Source organism: Podarcis raffonei, chromosome 11 (genome assembly GCF_027172205.1).
Source record: "Podarcis raffonei isolate rPodRaf1 chromosome 11, rPodRaf1.pri, whole genome shotgun sequence".
NCBI classification, from domain to species: Eukaryota; Metazoa; Chordata; class Lepidosauria; order Squamata; family Lacertidae; genus Podarcis; species Podarcis raffonei.
Window position 1 is genome coordinate 61,762,013 of NC_070612.1, and position 27,310 is coordinate 61,789,322.

At 41.8% G+C, this 27,310-nt stretch overlaps 1 protein-coding gene across 2 annotated transcripts in view; it reads left to right on the forward strand.

Annotated features, from left to right (window-relative positions):
* Nucleotides 1-27,310, forward strand: part of LOC128423785 (guanine nucleotide-binding protein G(q) subunit alpha) — a 91,681-nt gene that overhangs the window by 28,683 nt on the left and 35,688 nt on the right. For both annotated transcript variants that reach the window (XM_053409308.1, XM_053409307.1), the window contains exon 2: nt 6,652-6,836. In XM_053409308.1, the coding sequence (XP_053265283.1) occupies nt 6,690-6,836 (147 nt within the window). In that variant the 5' untranslated portion in view covers nt 6,652-6,689. The remainder of the gene's footprint in view (nt 1-6,651; nt 6,837-27,310) is intronic.

The window sequence follows — 27,310 nt, forward strand, 5'->3', positions numbered from 1 at the left end:
TAATTATTTGAGAAAGGAAAACCTCTCCCCAAAGGTGTCTTTCCAGCTTGAGGAAGGATTTAAAGCAAGGCCAGAGTTCAGCAGGGAGATGTGGAAAGGTGGGAGGGGGCAGAGAGAGGGAGGAAAGTGAATACAGGAGTGTAGGTACCGTATTTTTCGCTCTATAAGACATGCCAGACCACAAGACGCACCTAGTTTTTGGAGGAGAAAAAGAAGAAGAAAAATATTTTGAATCCCAGAAGCCAGAACAGCAAGAGGGATCGCTGCGCAGCGAAAGCAGCAATCCCTCTTGCTGTTCTAGCTTCTGGGATAGCTGCGCAGCCTGCATTCACTCCATAAGACGCACACACATTTCCCTTCACTTTTTAGGAGGGAAAAAGTGAGTCTTATAGAGCAAAAAATACGGTACTTAAGAGTTGCAGCCAAGAGAGAAGCAGCTACTTGCAGCTCCAGGGCCTGAGCGGATTCAGGGGGTGGCACAGGCACACCCTCTGCCACCAGTGGAGAGGGAAGGTGAGGGAGGGGGGAAAGGAAGAGCCGTTCAGCATGGCGCCCCCCCTCGCTGTGCAGCCCTGGGGCACCTGGAGCGGACCACTCCTCCCACCCCCCTTCCTCCGCCACTGTCTTTGGACCAGGGATTATCCAAGAAACCTTGAAATGTCCGAGATCAAAACAATATGGGCATTCCAAAGCATATGCAGTATTCCAGGTGCCTCTTTATGACTATTAATATGCCACTGATTTAGATGTATTTTAATGCATATCTGGAACAATAGGGTTGCCTGTGTGCAACTGCTGTTTCCATGAAATCATAAGAATCTATTGTTAAAATGGCAGCGCCTCAAACATAGTGAAACTTTAATACCACCAGCAAGAATAAAACTCCACCTTGAAATTAGGAGAAAAGAAGAATAGATCAGAAATGAGATTGCCACCCGGGGTTTTGTCTCGATTTGACATTTTTATTCAGTTGGGTTTTTTTAAAGTTGGCACATGACCATATTTGAAAGGAAGGAAGAAGAGAAATGCATAATGAAGGGAAGGAAATGTGAAAAATTATTCTCCAGGACTTACTTTTACTACAGTTGCTTGGTCATCTCTGGGGCTGTGTGATAAATCGCCATATTGTTGAATACTGGTATTGAAATAACTTCGTGATAAGTGCTTCCACGAGGCAATATGCCAGTGAACAAAAGGTGGAGACGTAACAGCTTCCTGGGGGCAGCTCAGCTGAACGGATACTTTACAGATAATTTGCAGGCACTGTCTCTTCCTCCTCCCTCCTAACCAATAAGAAAAGTAGATAAGCCCTCACACAAACCAGCAAACTCTTTCAGCTTCACCCCTATCTTGCCACTTAGAGGTCGGCTAATTATGCAGAGCTTGCTAACAATAGACAATCAGAGACCCAGCAGCAAAGAAGGTAATAAAAAAACCTGGAAAGTTCATCTTTCTTACCTCACACTCATCCCCACTGTCAAAAAAGGAGGGGAAAGAGTTTTTATTTGTATTTTCTGTTGGTGTTTATGTTGTTGGTTTCCCCTAAATAGCTTTCCTCCATATTAAAAAGGGAAAGTTTTTATTAAAAAAAATTAAAGGAGACTATCTTTTTGCTAGCTTGCCCTCCCTCTGATAAAAAAGGAGAGATTGGTGGGATGAGGGCTTTGGGGGAGGCTTCTGTGGGGGGCGGGAATGGAGGGGAGAAGATTTAGCGGGCTGCCTTATGGGAGGTTGGGTACTATGTGGGAATGAAGGGGAGGGTGTCTACTTGCAGGCAAGCCCTACTGAATTCAATGAGGCTTACTCCCAGGAAAGTAGAAGTAAGTTTAGTTGAGCTCAGTGGGGCTTCTGCATGCACAGATTCCACTTAGACCTCTGAGTGGGGAAGCCGATGCAAATTGACTAGTAAATCACTTAAACTACTCTTAAATTAGTTGAAAATATATTCAATATATTATACGAAAGATTATTTAATATTTTTATTAATTATACGTCTTCCTTACATTTTAAGGCCCTCCACCGCCACAGGGAGCCTTGTCAAGGCCCTCTGCTGCTGTGGGGAAGCGCAGCACAGCCTTCACCGCTGCAGAGATGTACAGTGTGATCCTCCGTCACTGGGGGGGGGGGCACAACAAAGTCCTCTGCTGCTGCGGGGAAGCATGGTGCACCCTCTGCCACCATGGGGAGGTGTGTCAAGGCTCTCTGCTGCTGCGAGGAAGTGCGGCGGGACCCTCTGCTGCCGCGGGAAAGTGTGGTGCATGCTCTGCAGCCGCAGGGAGGTACAGTGGTATTCTCTGCTGCTGTGGGGAAGCATGGCACATCCTCCGCTGCCACGGGAAGCCACGGCAATGCCTTCTGCTGCTGTGGAGAAGTGTGGCTAGGCTCTCTTCCGCTGTGGTATGATAGGACCCCTTCTGCCACAGGGAGGCGCTGCAAGGCTCTCTGCAGCTGCAGTGAAGTGTGGCACACTCTCCGCCACTGTGGGGAGGCGCAGCAAGGGCTTCTGCTTCTGGGGGAAGTGCTGCACACCCTCTGCCACCTGGGGAGGTGAGGCAAGACCCTCTGTATCCTCCTTCGCCTTGGGGAGATACGACGGGATTCTTTGTTGCTGTTGGGAGGCCAGCAAGGTCTTCCACTGCCGCAGATATATATCGTGATATATCGAGATATTGTGATGTTTAGCTGGTGTAATATTGTGATGTTGAAAACCAGATATCCCCCAGCTCTAGTCCTCTGTATCATCCTGCAAATGTCAAATAGGATTGTATCACACATCAGGTGTAGAAGTGTAATGATATGTTTGTTTGTCTGTATGCATCCTAGTATTTTTTAAAACAATGATACATACATGGCATATTGGCATACTGACTAAGCCTAGCACGAGCAGATGTGTTCACAAATGCGAATTTCAAGCCATTTGAAACCTCAGAGCCATTTCTTATAAAATATTTGTGTATTTAGGTAAATGCCAGAGTGCAAGATACATATATAATACATCAAATATTAGACAGACTTGTATTTAAACTTTGCATATTTACACTTCAAGTAGACATGAACAAGGAAGTACCAGAAAATCCATTCATGTGTATTTTATAAGGATTTCCACGTATATCTGATGCACACACTGTATATGTATTTTATACTCTTTGTCTGTATGCAGAATTCTAAACATGTAGAAAACTGCTCATTGACTGACTTCTTTAAATTCCTTCTTGAAGTTAGTTTAGAATCGCTGCTGCAATTGACCACAGGTTGTGATTCATGCTCCCTGTTTTTAAACCTATGCTTACTTATTATTTTTGATGCACCTGCTTCTATGTTTTATTAAGTATTGGAAAAATAGCCAAGTGAACTCTTAGGAAATCTGTTTCTTTTGAGGTTATAGCTCTTATAGGCCCCACTTTGCTCATAAACAGAGACACTTTCAGAAGAGACTGATCTCACAATAAAAATATATTGTACCGAAAGCTGTTTAGGAATGAGTGCTGCCTCTTCTCTTCCCCCTCCCCAAAGTGAAGCACAGATCTCCTTTTCTGTTTTTATTGCACGAATTCCGGGGACCTTATAAATAGGAATTTAGTATACTTAGTATACTTTTGGGTCATATCGGCTACAGTGGTACCTCTGGATGCGAACGGGATCCGTTCCGGAGCCCCGTTTGCATTCTGAAGCGAACACAACCCGCGTCTGCGCATGTGCTGGTCGTGATTCACCGCTTCCGCACATGGGCGTGACGTCATTTTGAGCGTCTGCACATGCGCGAGAGGCAAAACCCGGAAGTAGCACGCTCCGTTACTTCCAGGACACCGCGGAGCGCAACCCAAAAATGCTCAACCCGAAGCTACTTCAACCTGAGGTATGACTGTACATTTTTCAAAAATTGATATTTATTCCTCAGTTGGCTCGCTGATAGGTGTCTTAACAGGTAACAGATTTGGCTGTAATGTCTTGGTGAGTTACAGGACATATAACAGAGAGCCATATAACTCATTACAGTGGTACCTCGTGTTACATACTTAATCCGTTCTGGAGGTCCGTTCGTAACTGGAAACGGCTTGTAACATGAGGTGCGTTTTCTCTAATGGCGCCTCCGGCTGCTGCCGCGCCACTGGAGCGCGACTTCCTCTCGCATCCCGGGGCAAAGTTCACAACAAGGGGCATCTACTTCCGGGTTAGTGGAGCGTGTAACCCAAAGCATTTGTAAGGGGGGCGGTATGTAACACGAGGTATCACTGTACATGTGCCTAGTGACACTCTTCAATTTTCTCCTCTGAAAGACTGCCCTTCTTCCCAGTTCTTCTGTACTGCTAATTATTTTAGAAACAGAGAAGAATTTCAGAGCTCTGCATAACAGAGTGTTAGGGGGAGGTTGCTGGATGTGAAGCTCATGAGCTTTGTTTTAGGTCACAGATCATTCCTTCTAATTGCAAACTTGGGGTTTGGAAATGAAATGGGTGCACCCCAAAATAAGAACATGCTTTTTATATACTTGGGGATTCCCTTGGTAAAACAGAAGCATGGAGCACCCAGAAAGAAGTCACAAAGATGCAGGTTACTGGTCTTTCCTCTTGCCCTACTGGTATTGGGGGGAGAGACACCCAGAAGTGACTCCAATGGATATTCAGAAGATTATGCTATTAATTAAGAGAAATAAAAAGAAAATTCTCTTTATATAAGATCCTCTGCTTATATAACCTTAACAGGAAGTAGCCAGAGTGATTCCTTTGTGCAGCAAGGGGCTGGATATCAAAAGGAACAGTTAGGCAAAGGAAGGAAAGGGGCCTTCCTGTTGAGTCAATATTTGGAAGTTCATATTACCCCTGGAGAGGAAGATGCAGAAAGGATTGTCATCACCTTCTTCCAGGAACTGTCATCTCAAAAGGAGCGGGACTTATACCAGTAGATGGGGGGAAGATGATAAAATATTAATTCCAGAAATAAGTGCAGTTCAGAGGAGGGAACAGGATGCCACCACTTATTTGGAGTGAAGCCCATCAATTACTGTGGAGACCCATGCAGCCGAGCTGCCATTTTCTGGTGTACATACCGTACAGCTTTTAGAGAGTCAGAGGAAGTATTTGAAGTTCCAAATTCAGTCACATTCAGGGGTTCCTGCCAATTTTTTTAAAAATACAATTCTTTTAAATCTGGCTTGCAAGTTTGTATGTACACATCTTTGTGCGTGCTTTCTCCTCCCATCCCCCCCCTCACATTTTGGCTATTATTCCATACATGGAAACTCAAATATATTATAATCCATTGTTCCTCAACCTTGGATCCCCAGCAGTTATTGGACTACAATTCCCATCATCCCTGGCCATTGGCAAAACTGGCTGGAAATGATGGGAGTTGTATTCCAACAGCATCTTCAACCCAGGGTTCAGTTAACACTTATTCTTACAGTGCTAAGTCTCATGTTAAAAACTATACAGGAGGTAAGATTTAACCAGTAACTTCCACATGAAATTTCCCATATGCTAAGCTTTGCACCAGAGGCCCTTCTTTGGCTTCCACTTCTATCAGAAATAGGCTGACGGCTACTGGGGAAAGAACCTTCTCAGTCTGTTCACTGGGCTGAGTGGTATAAATCTTAAGACTTATTTATTCACCCAGATATTCAATTTATTTTTTTAGCTGCTGATTTTTTTGTTTTTTGTTTTGGGATTGTATGATGTTCTGCTGTTTCTTTTTTAAGCAAATGTTTGATAATGATTTTTTAAAAAAATTGTTGCACTTCTTTGAAAACCCAGGATGATGTCAGGATCTGGAAGTTCAAGAGTCTCATCCTTCCTAATTCTTGAAGTTGTCCAGTATTTAATAAAATAGACACTTTGCATCTTTTCTCAGCTTTCGGGGGAATACTGTGCCACATACAATGTGTGTGTTTGTGGTGGAGGAGATGCAAAGCTTCATAAGTGACCTTATTTTCTAAATAATTCAGGAATTTCAATTTAGCAAAACTTCAAAACCAAATTTGAGAAGTTTGAAAATTGCTAGGAGAGGATAATGAATATAATATATTTTTTTAATGATTTTGTATCTGAAACTGGGTTTCATAAGTAAGTACCGTGTCATAATACTACCTAGCAGATGTAGCTAATTGCTTGAATATTGATGGATGGTAATGTTGCCCAATGGCAAGGAAATGTATTTGTAGAACTAGTTCTTACATTGTGTGTAAAAGTGTTTAATCGTAAGTTTGTTGTGTCTATGCATTTTCAAGCAGTGATTGAGGAATAACAATAACAACAACAACAACAGTGTTAGAGTTGAATTAATACATGAACCCAAAACGGTTGTACAGTGGTACCTCAGGTTAAGAACTTAATTCGTTCCGGAGGTCCGTTCTTAACCTGAAACTGTTCTTAACCTGAAGCACCACTTTAGCTAATGGGGCCTCCTGCTGCCACTGCGCTGCCGGAGCACGATTTCTGTTCTCATCCTGAAGCAAAGTTCTTAACCCGAGGTACTATTTCTGGGTTAGCGGAGTCTGTAACCTGTAGCGTCTGTAACCTGAAGCGTATGTAACCCAAGGTACTACTGTAATAGGGAATAAAGTTTGCTTTAACTGGACAAATGAAGTTGTGCGACTGCTGCATTTTCTTCAGATACTGTAGTCTAATGATGCATCTGTATTTGATTATTTTTCAGGTACAGGAGAAAGTGGCAAGAGCACATTTATCAAACAGATGAGAATCATTCATGGTTCTGGATACTCTGATGAGGACAAAAGGGGCTTCACAAAGCTTGTGTATCAGAATATATTCACAGCAATGCAGTCTATGATCAGAGCTATGGATACACTCAGAATCCCATACAGCTATGAACATAATAAGGTAAGCTGTCAGTTTAAATATGGATCAGAACTTTTTCCAGCTTTACTTCTGAAATCACATCAGATGGCTTTGACTTTGTGGATCTGCTTTAGCCATTTCTGGAGAGGGAAAAGAGTGCCATTTTTAAACACAGCACATCAGAAAACTAAGCACTGGTATTTCTCCACTTTGTCACAGAAGGTGGTAGAAAGGTATCTACAGCTGATATCCAGTATAGGTAGAGATGACTACTGTGGATGTGTTTTACCAGACCTGTTTCTCTAGCCAATTTAACTGTAACAGGTGATAAACCTACTTACATTACAAGTAGGAACTATGACAAGTATTCCTCTCTCCTAATAGAAAACTAGCAAATTAGCGACTAGGGTTCTAGCCTAGTTCTCACTGATATGCTTGTTGTTCTATGTGGAAGGAATATCCTTGCATGGAAGAATTTTCAGTGCTGTGAGCTCACTGCTACCTGAATTGGTGTAGCCAAACACAGAAATGGCCCTTCAAAGTGCAGCCATTCTTGATGTTGTGATGTAAGAACATGATGTTGCCTATTCTGCCTTTCCCGAGCCATGGATGGATCCTGCTTTTGTGCAGAGCGCGCTCATTGATAACTTAACTTGGATTGATGTGAAGCTGGACATAAAAATTGATTGGAATAGATGCATGGAGGGGAAACTGACTTGATTGTATTTATGTGCCTTGAAATTATGCAGCCTCTTTAACCTTGGGCTCCCAGATGTTGTTGGACTACAACTCCTGTCAGCTCCAGCTGTGCTAGGCTACACTTGGAAATGTGTTTTTGTATTATTTATAGTGCACATCGGAGACTTGCAGACATGAACCTTCCCCCCTTGGCTCACAGCACAATATTTATACTTAAAAAAACTTCCACAGCATTTTTTTCTGAGAGAGGTAGTAGAATCCTAATGTCAAAAGGTACTGGAGCTTTGTGTGCATATAATAGATAGGAAATTAATTTCTCTCATCCATGTGGAAAGGTCTGAATTTGCTAACCAGTTTTGTGCAAGAATTAATGGGACTGACGTTAATATGATTGTATCACAACCCTTAGGACACGTTCAGGTATCTATAGAGTTTTTTATTACATCAAAATGAAATGTGGGAGAAAAATCCAATAAGAACATATGGTTTTTCTCCAATTATCAATTTATTGAAGTTAAATGGTTATCATTTAAATTCAGGTGTCTGTTATTATACGGTTCACAAGGATTATGTAAAACTTTAAAAATCAGTACATTTTGTGATTATAGTCAATACTGTTAAGAGCCCACTATATATATATTTTTGTGCACTTGTATTTTCAAATATATCAGTTTATTTTGTACTAGAGGACATCTAGTAGGGGACGCGGGTGGCGCTGTGGTCTAAACCACCGAGCCTCTTGGGCTTGCCAATCAGAAGGTCGGCAGTTTGAATCCCTGCCATGGGGTGAGCTCCTGTTGCTCGGTCCCTGCTCCTGCCAACCTAGCAGTTTGAAAACATGCCAAAAAGTGCAAGTAGATAAATAGGTACCGCTCTGGCGGGAAGGCAAATGTGTTTCCTTGTGCTGCTCTGGTTCACCAGAAGCAGCTTAGTCATGCTGGCCACATGACCCGGAAAAACAGTCTGCGGACAAATGCCGGCTCCCTTGGCCTATAGAGCAAGATGAGCGCCACAGCCCCAGAGTCGTCTGCGACTGGACTTAACTGCCGGGGGTTCTTTACCTTTACCTTTTTAGAGGACATCTGGTTATTCAACACACCAGTCTTGGGGTAGGTAAGGGACAATTGAACTATTTTCATGGCTGTGTGATTTGAGCAAGTAAAAAATAATCAGAAAAAACCATAACGTTCTCCTGCTATCAAACTAAAAAATATATACTAGTGAGGTGATGCTTCTGGACAAAAGCAAGAACACAGCTGTGTGGGTGTGGTTATGATACTTGGAATTACGATCCTCTGCCATCGTTGGCTTTAGTGGAACTATGAGTCAGTGAACACATTTGCCATGTGGAACTGAGTTTAAATCCTTTGTCTTGGGTGCCTATGGGGCTGTCTCAGACTTCCATGTTATGCTCATGTGGCTGTCCAGTTTGTATGAACCAGCTTCTCTAAAAAGTGTCACCACTCTCATGGAATTTGTGGGAAGTATGTGTACAGTACTGATATGGAGGCATCAGTTCACACAAATGCTGCCTTGGTCCAGGCATGACCGGTCTGTCCAGCCTGCTCATAGACCCCGCTCCTGAGGTCACCTGAGGATGTGTGAACTAGACTTTCGATACCACCTTAAGTTCTGAATTCCGATACTTTTTGTCTGTAGAATGACGACCATGAAGAAAGCTGTTAGGGTCTCCTGTGATCACATTAATCAAAAACAGGACCTGAATTCACCTGGAAATGTGCTTTTGCTAAATATGTTCTGGGTGATATAAAAATGTAAATTTTACACAAAAAGTTGGCTGAACATCCTACTCTGTTGGATAAGCAGAGGCAAAGTTATCTTAAAACCATTTCCTTTCTGCATCCATGTTTCTGAATCTCCTGGAAAATACAGGAAAGGCACTAGCTAATCACTTGAATCAGGAAATTCTATCCATGCAGAGTTTCGTTTTTGCTTTCAAAGCAGCAGGGTATTTTTAGTAAGCCACTTTGTTTTTCTCATCAGTTTCAAAAAATCTACGCTCCTTTTTAAAGATTCTGCCAGTGGCTTGGATTATTGAACATTTTCAATAAAACCAGGTATGTATTGGTGTCGTCTTAAATTAAATGTAAGCTTTAATTACTATAATAAATACACTCTTCCATTAATTGCAGCTTACAACTAGAACTCCTAAGTATGTTGTTGCTGTGGCTACTTTATTTTAAAAGTAAAGTTTTCATGAGTCATATTTGCAGCAGAGTCCTATGTATGCTTCCTCTGCAGTAAATCTTGCTGTGTTCCATGGGGTTTTCTCCCGAGTAAGTAGGTTTAGGATTGCAACCTTAGCGTTGTATCCAACATTAGTCATTCTTAGAATACACCCATTGGATTAATCCAAAGCTTGTTTAAAGTGAAGCGTGAATCAAGCTTGTGTTTGTATGAGGAAGGAATAGGACACCTGTGGTCCTCCAGATGTTGCTGTATTCCAGCTCCTTTCCACCATGCAGCCAGTATCAGAAATTGTCAGGAATGAACCACAGGTCCATTATCCCTGATGAAGAAAGAGGTAGAATGTGACTAGTTAACTAAGGGGTGTCTAACCTTTGGCTCTTGAAATGTTGCTGACTACATCCCTGACTATTGTCCATGTTGGTTGGGACTGACAGAATGTAGAGTCCAACACCTGGAGCACCATGAATTAGCCTCCCCTGAGTTAACTGAACACTGCTATTGGTGTTGGTGTGATGCTGGGAGAGCTTAGTGATACATGCCTTTTAGTGGAAGGATGTGACTGTTCTGATCTGCTTCGTAATCCTCATTACCAGAGGCTAAACAGAGTCTGATGTGATATTGAAAACGGTAAAGGGGAAAGATCTGTAGCATTGCTTAAATCTGGGTCTTAATGAAGCGTACAGCTACTTTTGCCTTCTCACAGACAGCCACAGTCCCCAGTGTGTTGCCTCATAGTACTTGTTCGATGTACTCGTGTTATTTCTCGTGGGACTGGAAATGGCTTATTTTATGGACATCTTCATGATCTTATGAGATGTTTGTTCATAAATGGATAAGGATGGAGCCAGAATTCTGCAAAGGCAGTAGTTTGGTTTTCATGTGTGATCAGGAATCTATTCCTGATCATGGTGAGGCATGATCACTGCACTTCACAAAAAATTGGTGTATGTGTCCCTTACGTTATGCCAGGTGGAAGAAGTAGGATGGTTTTTAGCTAAGTAGACCAATCAGTGCAATAACTGAAAGCACACCTTTAGGGGATCTTGCTCTCAGCATTGATTAGCTGATAAGTCCCAGGAGGGAGTCCCATTGAAGTTGTCATCTGACACCAGTAATTAATAGGCAGAACTGCCTTTCTGGACAGGAAGAGCTTAGGATCCCTTCTGCCAGCGGGAGAGGGGACAATTGTTTTTGAACAAATTATATCACAAGCTCTTCCATTTTTAACAAAAGTGTAGTTCAGATTTGGACTAGGCTTCTTGAAGGTTATATACTGGGTATTTTCACTTTGCTGCTTTTCAAGTGGTGCATTAATTTTGCTGCACTCTCTGTTTCTGGTTTAAGTTAGGCATGTTCACTTGGAGAAATACGGTAGCAGAAATTATACAAGACTCCTTCAAGGTCCACTTGGAACAGGAGCCTGTGGAATACTAAATAAGTCTTTTAACAGCTTTTCACACCTGCAGGGCTCATTTTCTAATCTCTCAGTCTGCACCCTGGACAGCTCATAGCTATGCAGAAGCAAAGCTGGTTTCCAGACCACCTTGTGCAGTTTCTTTAATAATAGGTCTTTTGACAAAGAAAACAAAATAGAAACACAATTTTTGTGCATACATCTTAAGGAAATATGTCTCGATAACCTACCATTTAGGGAATGGAAGTATGTGCAAGCCACCACAAGGCTAGTAACTTGTAGAAGCAGAAGGTGTTTTGATGCCTAAAATATTCAGGGCTCTGTCCTCTGCCACACGGGTGCCTCCTCTTATCTAAACCTTTCATCAAGAAAACATGGGCTCCCTTTTCAGAAAATGTATGCAGCTATATCCCTATAAATCTAATCAATTTTCATGTATGTAATTCAAACTTTGAAAATGTTCTGTGATAGAGAAGCCATTATACAGTTAACTTGCATATAATTATTTAAATATGTGCAAACTAAAAGAATTATTTCAAACGGTATTGAAGCAAAGCTAGTTTTATAGAGGATGCTTGTTTGGCCATCATCCCTCTCTAGTCTACAAGATTCTTCCCCATGTTTGCAAGCCATTGTCAAAGAAATGATTCTCAGAAGTTTCAGCTAATCAATGAAATGCTCCTCTTTTTAATTACACAATTTTGTGCCCTTTAAAATTATTGGTTGCACTAAGAAACCCACTATATATTAAATAAAATAACTTCAAGGAAATCAGGATGGTGGTATGATTAAAGACACTTCTAACAATGATGTGAATTAAGTAGCCTATTAAATAAAGAAATCAATTCTGTTTGTTCATGCAGTGAAAAGAAACTTCAAGGAATTTTAATTGTAGGATCACTGCCAGTAAAAGTCTATTGACAGCTGATTTTGACAAAATAGTTTCATGTGTACACACTCTCATACATGTGCTTTGGAATTAGTTTTGTCAAGGAAAAGCCTCCTGTTAGTTGGCAAATGAAATGGTTATTGAATGAGAAGCTCATTGGAAATTAAGGAGCTGACAGTTCCGCTTGTGTGATAACTGTTTCTGTCCTGTCCACAGTGTGGTTTAAATTATAATCAGCAAATGCAACATTGCTGTCTCTTGAAGCAATATTGTTTCCCTCCATCCAGAGGCTTCTTAAATAAGTCATTATAAGAAAGCAAAAAGCTTTGCCATATTTGTGTTTTCTTCTGTCCCTTCCCAGAAATAAATATATAGGATATGCATAGCCTAGTTTGCTCCTTGTATTCAGCCAAATTTAGACACACATCCTCTTGCAGTCTTCCTGTAGAGCTTCCTATTTTACTTGAACATTGATGATACTGTGTGATTCAGCAATGTGTGTGGTGGTTGCCCATTAGACAACAGATAAAGCTAAAGCAACAGTGTTTATAAGGGTCCTTTACTGAAACCAATTTGTTTCATACTATTTAGACTAAATAACCCAGTATGTATAAACCATACGTATCACAGGATATGTATGACTCTAATCAAGTTGTGTGTGTGTGGCTGTGTGTTGGCGGGGGAGGCGTTCCTGCCTCTTCGCAAGCTGTAAAGGAAGAGTGTTTAGAATATACCTCAGTCAGGCATGCAACCTGCTATTTTGGAGGAACGTTATTGGCTTTCAGCACTGCCTTCAACAAGAAAAGAGACCTTGCTTGTTGAAATTCTGTGGATGAATGGAGTGGCATCTACAAACATGGATAAGTCGCAGAGACAGATTGTAACCAAAGATGGCAGACTACCAAAAACCTTTTTTGAATTGACTGACAATATGGACTTGATTGACATTTGGAGAACTAAGAACCCCTTGGGTAGAGAGGGGTAGAGAGGGAACTTTCTTTTCTGAAGCCAAAATGACATGGACAAGAATTGACCAAATATGGATAACTAGAGGACTGGCACCTAAGACTCGAAAAGTGGAAATTTGCCCAAAAACTTGCTCCGACCATAATGCTGTGAAAATGGAGATGAAACTAACACCAACAGTTCCTTCAGATGGAGGATGAATGACACCTTGTTTAGAGATCAAGAGGTTATTAAGAAGGCCCAAAAAACCTTGAGAGACTACTTTGAGATAAATTTGAATACCATTACTGAAAAAAGAATAATCTGGGACGCAAGCAAAGCAGTTATGAGGGGGTTTCTGATTCAACAGAACGCAATAAAAAAGAGAGCCCAAAATGAGAAAAAAGATAAAATTCTGGAAAAAATAAAAGAGGGTAAGAAGAAACTGAGAGCGAAACCAAAGTCACAAGAGATTCTGAGAGATATAAAGTTACATCAAGTGCAATATATGAAGATGATGAATCAGGAAATTGAATGGAAAATTAAACAAATGAGACAAAGGACATTTGAATCTGCTAATAAATGTGGAAAATTGCTAGCTTGGCAAATAAAAAAAGACAAAAGCTCAATACGATTACTAATTTGGAAGTGGAAGGAAAGAACATTCAGAATCCAGTGGAAATTAGAAAATGCTTCCAGAGGTATTTTAAACAGTTATATACACAAGGGCCACAGAAAGAGTTTGACATAGACCAATTTTTAAAAACAAATGGATTACAAAAAATCTCTCAAGAAAACAAGATAATGTTGAACCATAAAATTACAGAACAGGAGGTAGAAGGTGCCATTCAGAATATGCAGTTGGGCAAATCTCCAGGGCCGGATGGATTAACCTCAAAATATTATAGATCTTTGAAAGATTGGATAATTCAACCACTAAAGGAGGTCTGTAATGAAATTTTGGAGGGGGAAAAAGCACCAGAGTCGTGGAAGGAAGCCTATATTACGCTTATACTGAAAATTGAGTCTGAAAAGACACAACTTAAGAACTACCGCCCCATATCCCTGCTCAATGTGGATTATAAAATATTTGCTGATATTTTGGCTAATAGATTAAAAAAAGTATTAGTGGAAGAGATACATAAGGACCAAGCTGGCTTTCTCCCAGGTAGACACTTGTCTGACAACACGAGGAATATAATTAACATCTTGGAGAAGTTGCAAGTGAACATTAATACCAAAGCAGTTTTAATTTTCATAGACGCGGAGAAAGCCTTTGACAATATTTCTTGGAATTTTATGAAGAAAAATCTTCAGGGGATGGGGGTTGGTCAAGGGTTTGAAAATGGTATAAGTGCAATTTACTCAGAACAAAAGGCTAAACTAATAGTTAATAATGTGGTGACAGAGGAATTCAAGATAGAGAAAGGGACACGACAAGGCTGCCCAATTTCCCCATTGCTTTTTATTTCAGTCCTGGAGGTTTTGCTAAATATGATTAGAAGGGACCGTTTGATTAAAGGTATACAGGTCGGAGCCAAACAATACAAACTGAAAGCTTTCGCAGATGACTTAGTTTTGACGTTACAGGAGCCAGAATCTAGTACTAAAAGAGTATTAGAACTGATTCAAGAATTTGGTCATGTGGCAGGATTTAAGTTGAACAAGTTAAAAACTAAAGTTCTTGAGAAAAATTTAACACCGATTGAGAAAGAGAGGTTTCAGAAGGAGACAGGTCTAACATTGGTTAAGAAAGTAAAGTACCTGGGCGTTAATATGACTGCTAAGAACTTAAACTTATTTAAAGATAACTATGAGAAATGCTGGTCAGAAGTGAAAAAGGAATTAGAAATATGGTCAAATTTGAAGCTTTCCTTGTTGGGTTGAATTGCTGTTATAAAGATGAATGTATTGCCAAGAATGTTATTTTTGTTTCAATCATTGCAAATTTTGGACAAAATGGATTGTTTCAAGAAGTGGCAGAGAGACATTTCTAGATTTGTCTGGCAGGGCAAGAAGCCCAGAACAGAATTTAAAATATTAACAGATGCAAAGGAAAGAGGGGGATTTGCCCTGCCAGACCTTAAACTTTACTATGAATCAGCAGCATTCTGCTGGTTGAAAGAATGGCTGCTTCTTGAGAACACAGACATTTTGGATTTAGAAGGTTTTAATAACGTTTTTGGGTGGCATGCATATTTGTGGTACAACAAGGTTAAAACACATAAAGCATTTAAAAACCATATTGTCAGGAAAGCATTGTTTAATGTCTGGATAAGATATAAAGACTTACTTGAAAATAAAACCCCAAGGTGGCTATCACCGATGGAAGCAAAGGCTCAGAAAAAGCTCAATATGGAGGCCAAGTGGCCGAAATATTGGGAAATTTTGGAGCAAGAAGGAGACAAATTAAAATTGCAGAGTTTAGAGAAATTAAAAGATAAAGTGTGAGACTGGCTTCATTATTATCAAATAAGAGAGGCCTATAATTTGGACAAAAAAATTGGCTTCCAGGTGGAAAAATCAAAATTGGAAACAGAACTGTTAGATCCCAAAACTAAGATACTTTCAAGAATGTATAACTTGCTGTTAAAATGGAATACGCAGGATGAAACGGTTAAATCTGCTATGATTAAATGGGCACAGGATGTTGGACATAACATTATGTTTGCTGACTGGGAACAGTTGTGGACCACTGGTATGAAGTTTACGGCATGTAATGCCTTAAGAGAGAATATTATGAAAATGATATACAGGTGGTACATGACACCAGTCAAGCTTGCAAAAATCTATCATTTGCCCGATAATAAATGTTGGAAATGTAAAGAAAATGAAGGTACATTCTTTCACCTTTGGTGGACGTGCCCAAAGATTAAGGCTTTCTGGGAGATGATCTATAATGAAATGAAAAAGGTATTTAAATATACCTTTCTGAAGAAACCAGAGGCCTTTCTCATGGGCATAGTCGGCCAACTGGTGCCAAAGAAGGATAGAACTTTCTTCATGTATGCAACAACAGCAGCAAGAATACTTATTGCAAAGTATTGGAAGACACAAGATTTACCCACCCTGGAAGAGTGGCAGATGAAGGTGATGGACTACATGGAATTGGCGGAAATGACTGGCAGAATCCGAGACCTGGGAGAAGAGTTGGTGGAAGAAGATTGGAAGAAATTTAAAGACTATTTGCAGAAATATTGTAAAATTAATGAATGTTAAAATAATGCTGGATTGAAAATAAGTGGCATTAGCAACAAACTTATCAAGAATATGTAAAAATGGATTGATAATGGATGAAAATATATAGTTATAATATGTTAAGATATAGAGTTAAGATAAATGAAAGAGGGTAAGGATTTGCTGAATTGATTATGTAAATGGGAATACAAAAAGGGGAGGTGTGAGGAGGTCAAGGAAACAAGCAAATGAGTTTAATGATATAAAAATAAATGGATTTGTTTTTTAATTTTTTTCCTACCTATTTGCCTTTTGTATTTTGTATTTTTTTATTTTTCCTTTTCTATGTATTTTTGTACTTTTTGTATTTTTTCTTATTTCTTCTTTTTTATATGCTTTCTTTTTATTCTGTAAACCTTTGTTTTCTGTAAAATCTCAATAAATATTCTATATAAAAAAAATGAAATTCTGTGGATAATTTTTTCCCTCTGATTTGTGTTGCTTGAGGGGACCGGGTGGCGCTGTGGGTTAAACCACAGAGCCTAGGACTTGCCGATCAGAAGGGTCGGCGGTTCGAATCCCCGTGACAGGGTGAGCTCCCGTTGCTCGGTCCCTGCTCCTGCCAACCTAGCAGTTCGAAAGCACAGCAAAGTGCAAGTAGATAAATAGGTACCGCTCTGGCGGGAAGGTAAACGGCGTTTCTGTGCGTTGCTCTGGTTCGCCAGAAGTGGCTTTGTCATGCTGTCCACATGACCCGGAAGCTGTACGCCGGCTCCCTCGGCCAATAAAGCGAGATGAGCGCCGCAACCCCAGAGTTGGTCACGACTGGCCCTAATGGTCAGGGGTCCCTTTACCTTTACCTTACAGTTGCTTGACCAGGGAGATGCCACTCCATGTTTGCTGGCTGGCCCCCATTTTATCATCTGTTCAGCCAGCTAGGGTTACCGGAAGATGTGTGATAACAGGCTACTGTACTGGATAGTTGGTCCGATCCAGCAGAACTCTTCACATGTTCTTCTGCTTCATGTTTAGGGAAAAGATCGTAGCTCAGTGGTAGAACACATGCTTTGCATGCAGAAGGCCCCGGGTTCAATCTCTGGCCTCTCCAGGTAGGGCTGGAATAGACCACTGGAGCAACTGCTGGTACTGAGACCGATGGGCCATTGGGTCTTACTCAGTGCAAGGCAGCCTCCTCTGTCTGTTGTCCTTCTTATTCATATTCAGCATAATACATAAATGGGATTTGTCAAACATTCCGTGAAGTATGAAGGTAAAAATTAAATGTAGGGAGAGTTCACGTGCTAAGAAAATACTAGGAGATCCGGATAATCATGTGAGTACAGAATGAGGTATTCTTTCTGCAAGTGCATGTTCCCAATACCATGCTTACTTGGATAACTGAAATGCATTGAGGAGAGCCGTCAAGGGGAATGTTGGGTAAAGGGGTACTTCATCTTTCTCCCATGGCCACATGCTCTCCTCTCAGCCCCCCACCCCACCCAGCTGAGAAAAAATAAACTGTGGCGGCTTGTAAGTGTAATTTGCAGGGGAGAATCAGCAAGTGGTTACAAGATTAAGCGTAATTTGACCACATTGTCAGGAAAATATATGGTTGCCTATCCCATATTTCCTTCATTGTGTCTAGTTCTACTTGAGTCTGCTGCCTAGCAGTATTGTAGGTCATGCTAATTCTAGTCCAATACTAAACCTGCAGAATGCTCATTTAGACATTTGTAGGTCAGGTGTAAAGAGGATATCAAATGGGATGGGGAAATCTGGATATAGTTAAGTCATAAAATTCAATTTAAACAGACTTATGCTGAAAACAGGCCATATCTAGTGAAGCTTCTTTGATCTTACTTGTACATACAAAATCTTTTTTTTTCTTACTAAATTTGTCTAATAGGATGTAATTATTACTCTGCAAGATGCTGCAGTAAACTCTTTGCATTGTGAGTGTCTTCTTTCTTCATTTCCGATTAGTAGTCATTGCTAAGCCTTTGGAAATCAGGTAGATCACTCCTTCTCATCTTCATCTGTTCTGTCTCATTATTGATCTGCAACAATTTTGTTTGTTTGTTCAGGGGAGTAAAATGATTTCTTTTCCAAAAAAGAAATAGACGTGAAAATACAAGTGTTGTAGGAAGCTGATAGTTTTTGAAACCTGTACAACTGTAACGAATGGAATAGGATATGAAAGACAAATTTGTACCGTCTAGGATCCTCAGGGTGCCTGACTTACAGCCACGGGGTTCTTTCCTTATGAAAGCAGACTCCCGGTCTCCAACAGTATGTATACAGTTGGGTCGTTTATAGATACACAGGAGGCTGCCTTATACTAACCTAATTTGCAGTAAACTGAACTGAGCTTAAAACACAGTTAGTAGTAAGTGAAGAGAGACAGTAACCAGGAGTCTTGAGTTCAAACCTTGGCTTGGCTCAGCACAATGCAGCAGTAATAAGGACTGGGGAAGAGTGAAGCAGCTGTGAATTCCTCTCTGGGAGCCCACACATTTGTGTGGCTTTGCAAATCCATAGCTTAGCTCACAGTGCGGTGTGTCCATCTACCTCAGGACTGTCTGCACTGACTGGCAGTGGCTCTCCAGGTTCTTTTCCTAGTCCTACCTGGAGATGCTGGGGATTGAAGCTGGAACCTTCTGTTTGCAAAACGTGTTCAATAAGCTTTGGCCCCTTCACCCCAGAGAATGAAGACGAGGTAGGTATTGGCCTTTTCTTACAGATATATGTGATCTGTGATAGTACAAGACTACATGTTGCCTCTCCAGGTTATGTGTTAAAATAGATCTTGCTGTAAACAAGCAAATGAACCTAAATAACAGTAGTAAATCACAAATAAGAATAACATTCTTGAGCAGAAAGACTGAACAGTTCTTTTCTCCTGACCTGCATTTTTCTATATTAACTTGAAGATGTAGTGAAAGATTCCTCAACCTTTTTTTGGAAGATTAGCTTTAGGGAAATAGTGCTATTTCACATTCTCTTTTCAGCAAATACACCTTTGAACAGTGCATGACCTAAGCATAACTTTTAGTTTCTTCACAACAATAGCCCCTGTGAAAACAGGCAGAATCAACTCTCTTAGAGACAATAAGAGTTTGTGTGTTTGTCAAAAACTCCAGCTTTTCTGACAGGCTTGTACTAGCTTTTAGGTCAGACAGGACAGCCAAGTTAAGAGATCTCACAGGCCTTTCCTGTCAAATATAATATGAATATACAGTGGTACCTCTGGATGTGAATGGGATCCGTTCCGGAGCCCCGTTCGCATCCAGAAACGAAGGCAACCTGTGTCTGAGCGTCTGCACATGCGCGGGTCGCGATTTGCCACTTCTGCGCATGTGCGTGACATCATTTTTGACCGTCTGCACATGTGCAAGCGACGAAACCCGGAAGTAGCGTGCTCCGTTACTTCCGGGTTGCCGCAGCGCGCAACCCGAAAATACTTATCTCGAAGCTACTTCAACCCGAGGTATGACTGTATGGCAAAGGGATATAAATTTAGATCCACACACAACAGGCATTTGCCAAGTTAAGCAAGAAATAACTTGAGAGTTTGGAAAGTAGCTCCTGTTCTGTGATACAGTAATTTATACCTCTATAAAATGAGAGACAGGTAGAAATACTTTATACCTATTATTCTTATCTGTATGCGATAACTATTGCATACGTCCTGCCAAAATAAAGCAATTTAAAACAGTACCATTTTGTTGGTATCCCTCTGTCTCGAAAGACAATGGAGTGTGCCTCTGGGTTCAAAGTCAAATTGCTGGAGATTTACAGCGCCAACCTGTAGCTGTGGAGACTGGTACCAAAGTGACCTCTCAGGGGCACAAGCCTGGGCATTGTGTATGGAGGTTCTGGGCTGCGCAGAAGACCCCCTGCCCTCTGCCTTGTTGATGTAGCTCAAAGGAAACCAGAGCAATACATTTGGCACCAGCTTGGCTGCAGGAGTTGCCAGAAGGAGGTACACACGATGCCATCCAACCATCTTAGGGACTCTATTTTGGATTTGTGCTGGGTTCTGCGCATTTGAGACCAATCGGCTACCCTCACCTGATTTAGCCAGCGGCTGCCAGCCAGTCAAAACCATTTCCCGGTGTGTGGCTGCTGTTGCATGATGACAGCTTTTAGGATCCACAGGTGAGAGCGGAGTGCAGGGTGGGGACCAAAGTAGATTATCTACCCCAGAAGGAGCATGCTCTGTCCCCCACCAGAGATACTAACGTCCCCCTAACACCCCAAGCTCCCCATAGGTACCATTAATTTTAGTGATTTGACTATATGCTCTGGGAGCATGCAGTAATGTCACTAGGAGGAAGGCTACAGCTGCACTGCTTTTCTTTAACTACACTAGAGCTGCAGTGATGGAAATAAGTGAGCTGGAATTTGCAAATGAGAATGATAGAAGTGCATTTTCACTTTCACTTTTCTGCACTTGGTTGCAGATGGGGCTGGGCGACATCTGGTTTTAGTGATATATCACCAGCTAAACACTGTGATATATCGATATGTCACGATATCTGAAATAAGGAAGGAACGATGCAGAAGCGAACAGGACAATGTCCTGTATGTGCTAGGAAGCATGTTTCTGTATGTGTGTCCCACCAAATAGCTGATTGCTGCTATTGCTGTTGTTTTGTTAGTGCTATTGCATGTGCAGCTCAATTGGGGTCAGTGTTTTTTCTTTCCTTTTCTCTACACCTCCCAACACCCTTGTTCTCTTTTTATGTAAGGTCTCCTAGAATCTAGATGAGCTCTATTCTTTATAAGGAAACAAAAAGGTAGTGTTTTAAACTGAAGTTATCCAACACAGCCTAGGCTGCAGGAACTTAAAATAGGAACCCTCCCCTTTTCCTTTCCTCACCTTCTTTGAATGTAATGCAAGGAACAGCTGAAGAACTTCTATCACACACAGTGGATTGAAATTATTAAAAATGCATGTATAAATTCCTCCAACATTGTGAAGAGCACACGCCTAAAACCAGTTCCCGTTGACACACAAGAAGAATGTTGTTCCTCCAGATTTGTAAGGCTGTCAACCGTGCTGTTTTATGTGACTTGGCTAAATTCAGACTGCAAGCCCTCCTGGTATGGTTGTATCAGGGCAGGGTCTGCAGAACTAGCACAGTCAGCTTCTCACAGAGGAAGTAAGTAGCTCAAGAATAAATTAAGATATCTGTTTTTATCATTATCCCACACAATCCAATTCACGCTGACCTATGAATTCTCCCCTCCCCTTCAATTTTTCTTTCGAAATACTAGGAAATGGACAGTGGGTTATATAGGTGTCCCTAATGTTGGGTTGCCATAAGTCCGTTCCCCCTCGGACATGTCCGAGACTTCAAGGGTGAAATCACCATCTGGAGGGAATTTTTTAAAATTGCCAAAATGTCTGTTTTTTGGGTGGGGGAGGGACAAAGGGAGCATGCGTGCGCTGCCCAGAGTGCCGGATGTAGGAGGCTCAGAGAAAGAGAGAGCTGGCAGGCATGTGAGGTGAGGAGAGAAGGAGGGTGGCTGGGCTGCTGCTGGTGATGTGAGGGGATTGTGTGGCAAAGGAGGAATCGGCATCACAAAGCCTATGCTCCACTTTGCGATGCTGTACGGGGTTGCCAGGATGGCTGAGGAGGACGCAACAGGCATGCCCCCCTGCCCTGTTGCTGCTCCTCACACTCTGCCAGAGTGGAAGAGGGGTACTTAAGGGGCTAGTCCATCAAAAGGGGGAGGGGAAGTAAAGTTTTGTTTGTTACCACATTATGTGTTTTTGTTTTTATATTGCAAGCCACCCTGTGATCCTCTTAGGAAAGCTGGTATAGAAATTCAAATAAATAAAGAATAAATTGAAGTGAGGGGAAAGCAGCAATCCATCTTTCCCTTCGAGGAAGATTTGGTCTGGATTCTTTTACTCTGAGCAGCTCCTTCCCTGAGGAGGCCTGACGGACTTGGTGTCTTGGCACCAGAAGGCTTGGGCCGCGTGTGCAAGAAGCAAGCTGAGCTGTACCCTCGGCAGTGCCTCTTCCTCTCGCCTTGCCTCCCCCACTGGGGGGCAGGCTGGCCAGCGTGCGGTGGATCTGGGGGCTTAGGCCACTATGGTGGAGAGAGAACCCTCTGGGGGCATCTGTATGAGTTTGAGGGAGAGGCGAGGTGTGCTGTGCTTCCTTGGCTGGCTGCGGGCTTGCAGCTGCTTATAAATCTCGACTTAGCCTGGAGGAAGCACGGTGCACAGAAAAGTTGGTCAGCCTTCTGTCATGGCGGCTTTAGTTGCGATTCCTGCATTGCAGGGGGTGCCAGGTGGACTAGGTGACCCTGGGGATACCTTCCAGCTCGACAAGTCTATGATTATATGAAGCTGACCAGTGGTTCCTCCAGCTCAGTACAGTGGTGCCTCGCAAGACGAAATTAATTCGTTCTGTGAGTCTTTTCGTCTTGCGCGGTTTTTCGTCTTGCGAAGCACAGTCCGTCGCAACTGCACCTCTTCAAGCGGCTTTAAGAAAAAAGGAAACAAGCCCATAGGGAAAATCGTCTTGCGAAGCAACTCAAAAAACGAAAAACCCTTTCGTCTTGCGCGTTTTTCGTCTTGTGAGGCATTCGTCTTGCGAGGTACCACTGTATTGTCTACACTAACATACAGCAGCTCTCCAGGGTCTCTTCCATCCCTACCTGGATGTGCCATTGGGGATTGAATCTGGAATCTTCCTGCATGCAAGGCAGATGCTCTCACCACTGAGCTGCAAGCACATGGCTCGCAGGTGTTAATTGCACCACTCCCCACACTTAAGGCCAACCAGGAGGGCAGGAAAGTTGTAGTAAGAATGTTAATCTGATTTTTGTTTTCCACACAAACACACACAGAACTTGGAAGGAACTGAACGCATGCATTTGGTTGGTTGCTGTGTGTCTAGCACTTTGTGCAGAAATTAAGAATGGAATTTTAGGACGTTTCATATACCACCCTCATTTTCCAGTCCTAGTAGCTTTACGTTTCAAATGGCTTCAGAAAGAATTAACTTGAAACTTTCAGTTACTGAAAGAGCGCTTTCACTGTTTGCTATATGCCAAGCGTTACTCCCTGCCCCAAATGTGGTACACTTCACAAAGTTGAGTGTCATCCCTGCAAAGGGGGCACATGTTATTTATTATGGTGTGCTGTAGTGGTTAAAATTTGTGTATCAAAGTTTGTAATGTTTGATGTTTTATTGTGTTTCTAATATTCTGTTGGGAGCCGTGCAGAGTGGCTGGGGAAACCCAGCCAGATGAGTGGGGTATAAATAATAAAATTTATTATTATTGTCCTGGGATCTGGAAGAAATCCTCACTCAGCCATGAAGCTAATCGATAGACTTTCATACCACTTTGTGAGGCTGGTGCGCTTTGTCTTGCCCCAGGTGGTTGTGAGGTAGATATATATATCTAAAATTGGTGACACTCAGACCCATTAATTCTGCAGAAGAAAAAGAAGCTTTGAGACTCCGTAGGGTAGTGATAAAGCGGGATATCAAATCCAAACTCTTCTTATAATGCCAAACGCTATCCTACGTTCTCATGGCAAGATATAAACTCATTCCTTATTGGCCCCATTTCACCAAAATCATCACACATGTACTGCCATTGGCAGACTGGGAGTTTAAATCAGATGGTGTAGCATTTAGACAAGCTTATGTCTTGACATCTCGCCATTTAGAAATTAAACCACTGAAAGCAGTACAACATATTGTGTATAACCCTCAAAAGGGGTGAACCAGAGGATGAAGAAATCGCTTTCAACAGCAATTCACTGCAGTTTTGTTTGCTGCTTGATGCTGCTAAAATTCTTTCCCACACAGAATAGCCTCCTTCAGGGACATGTAAATTGGATTGTTGGGCACTTTTAGTTCTCTGATAGGGAATGTTCAGGCAATGATTGTTCCATAGGAAGCCAAAGAGAAGCAATACTTTTGCAGAAGCGACTTTCCCCCCTACGTTGCCTTGAGTTTTAAGTTAAGCACGATGAGCGTACATCTGCAGATTGAGACTTTCTATGCTGGAAGTTTTTGTTACAGAGAAGAAAAGAAAGAGTAGTCTGCAAGAAGTTGGCCTCCAGAGCTGCAGGACCAGACCCTCTGCAGGTTTGGATTGCTCTCTTAATTGTCCAGGACTAGCACCTTGTCCACGGAAACACATCCTGGCATCTAGCAACACTGATCCCTTTTAAATTTCTTCCACTTACACCAAGCTCTGGTCTTTATTCTTCGCCAGGTTTCTTTACCCAGCTAAACACTCATTACAGCTATGATATTTTTAATGTAATACTTTTTAAGATCCTATAGAAATCTTTACAAAAGGCAGTAAATATGTTACAAAAAAACCTTTCATTTTAAAATACATGATGATTCCTTTCTTTTGTGCATCTCAAAATCTTTATAAGTCATGGAAGTATGCCTATTAATAATATTGGATAAGCAGTAACCTACTTTTTGTGGGGAAATTAATTACCATCAATAATTGCAGGAAGGATAACATATCAGGGAGAGGAGATTACTCTTTGAGCCCAAGAAGGAATATTCCTGCTTGAAATTCTGCCACATTTAGTTGCCAAAAGTGTGAACTCATTTTCAGGCTTTATATATTCATTTCATGAGATTTATACACTGCTTGATGGTTAAAAAACAAAACCTCAAAGTGGTTTGTATTGATTTGAGCAACATATCTGTAGGCAGGGAAGAGGGAGCGTTTTTCAGTTTGAGGGTGACATATGGGAGGCCACATTCCAGTAGCAGGCAGGGCCAGAGGGATAAGAAAGTAGAGCAATGGGTGTGACTCTTACCTTTGTATGCAGTAGGCAACCATTTCTATTCCAACCATAGAAATGCGCACACATGCTCCATGCAGGCAGGAGGCTTTCTCCCTGTTCAAGAACACATTCCAGCCAGGCAAAAGCCCAAGGAGGCTGTGGAGCAGGGTCAGTGAGGGCTGGGGTCAGGGGAAAGGCCTGGAGTGACCAGATTTGGCAATGGTTGGAGTGGAGCACGTGGCCTTTGCCAACAGAGAGCTTGTGTGTGTGTGTTTTTGTGTGTGCGTGTGAGTGCTTTCCCTGTCCTGGTTTTGTGAGGAAGGAATGTGTTTCAATACAAACACTCCTCGTAAGGGATCTGTTCCTGGAGGAAGAACTGTGAGGGGAGAGACTCCTTCAGGCGAGGCCTCCTTCCACCTGCCTTGCTCTTCCCTCTGCTTCTCAATGTGTATTGTATTGTTTTAAGTACTGTGGCTTGCCGTTGTTTTATTGATTATAGTTTAGATATTATTGTAACTGTGGAGTGGATTTCTATTTAACTTTTCTATGTTGGTATTATTATTTTATACTATTCTAATTGATTGTTGAATGTTACTTTTTTGATGTAGGCTGTCTATTTTTTGTATTGCATTAGATTGTTATAAGATGTACATTTATTGTTTCTTCAGCTTGTAAACCACCTTGAGTATTGTAAGATAGAAAGGTGGTATACAAATTAAAAATGGTGATGATGATGATAATCCATTTTAAGCAAGACACAGTATTCATGTAAAACAGAGGAGCGGAGTACATGGGAGGCAGTTGTGGCACTTAACACATGCAGAATATGTTTCCTCTTCCCTTGTTTATTCTGCTTTGGTGCTCTGCCCGTGCAATCCCCAATAGTTAGAACTGGGATGCAATGGGGTGTTGGCTGGCTGGGTCTAGAGTCCCAAAGCAAGATACTTGGAACAGAAGTGTTAGCAGTGTGCTTAAGTTCAGGTTGCTCACTTTTTGTGCAAAGCGTCCTTACAACAAAGTTCCCCACAAAAGAACTTACCCTTGTGCATGAGATAAGGCCTGAGAGATACAACCCTATGCTGCACACCCCATAGTCTGAACCAGGGATGCCAACTTGAATAAAATGCCCACCCTGCATAATCGATCACATGGCGTGGTGCATGTACACCATTTGAATGGCAGTGCCCATCAACTTGGGGTGGCTGCCCCCCTCAAATATTTTATTGGGGGAACGATGACGAAGGGACCTCAGCCCCTAGGAGTTGGCTTCTATGGTCTGAATTCTGATCTACTGGGTGATGTTATATATACCGCTGGTGGTGTGGTGCAATTGGATGCTAGCTTGTACCATATCCAATATTTTGGCTTTATTTGCACATCACAGTAACCTAGACTAATTATGGTTTAGGAAGTACAGGCAGTGCTCTGGTGCATGTTTCCTAACTACTACTGCCCTTCTGTGCCATGAGCAGAATAAAATAAACCAGGAAGTCTTAGCTTAGCATTATGTCCAAACCAGGGATTGTGGTTTGTTTCTCTCTAAGAAGCCACAATAACTAGCCGACCTGAAACCATGATTTGCTGTTGGCTTGCTAATTGTGCTTGGTTATGAAAAAACAAGCCATGGTCCCTGCTTTGGATATAATATAATATCATATGAAGCCAAATCTTCCTGGTTTGCTCAATTCACCAATAAAGAACATAGATTCCTCCTGTTGATTCTAGAGCTGTACAGCGATACTGACACGAGCGTCAGAGTGGGCCTATCTCAATCTTTCAAGTGGTGTAAAACAAGGCTGCATTTTAGCCCCCACACTTTTCAACTTTTACATCAACAACATAGTCCCACATTTAGCCCAAGCTCACTTTCCCTCTTCAGTACTTAGAAACAGGAAGGTGTTCTGCCTGCTGTATGCGGACGATATAGTCCTTCTTTCTCTTTCCCGTCTGGGCCTTAAAAACTTCCTGGAGGCTCTCAGTTCATATTGTAAACAAGAAGACCCCCTGGTTAACCACTCCAAATCATGGTCTTCTGAAAATGTAGCCCCCACTATAAACGGATGCTTGAGCACCATGATTGAGAGCAAACCCATGTTTTCAAATATCTTGGCGTCCTTTTTAATGAAACATGACTTGTAAGTGGCACATCAAGGTGCTGAAAACCAGAGTGCAGAGAGAGATTTGGGGTCTGATGAAGTTTTACTTCACAAAGGGTGGAAAACAGTTTGAGCTAAAAATATTTGGCAGTAAAGCGATCCCTCAAATGCTTTATGGAGTTGAAATATGGGACGAGGATAAGAATGCTATCAAAGGGTTAGAAATGGTGCAAAACCAATTTTGACTGTTTTCCCTACACATGGGAACAGCAGCTGTACTCTTACGCATGGAAGCTAGAT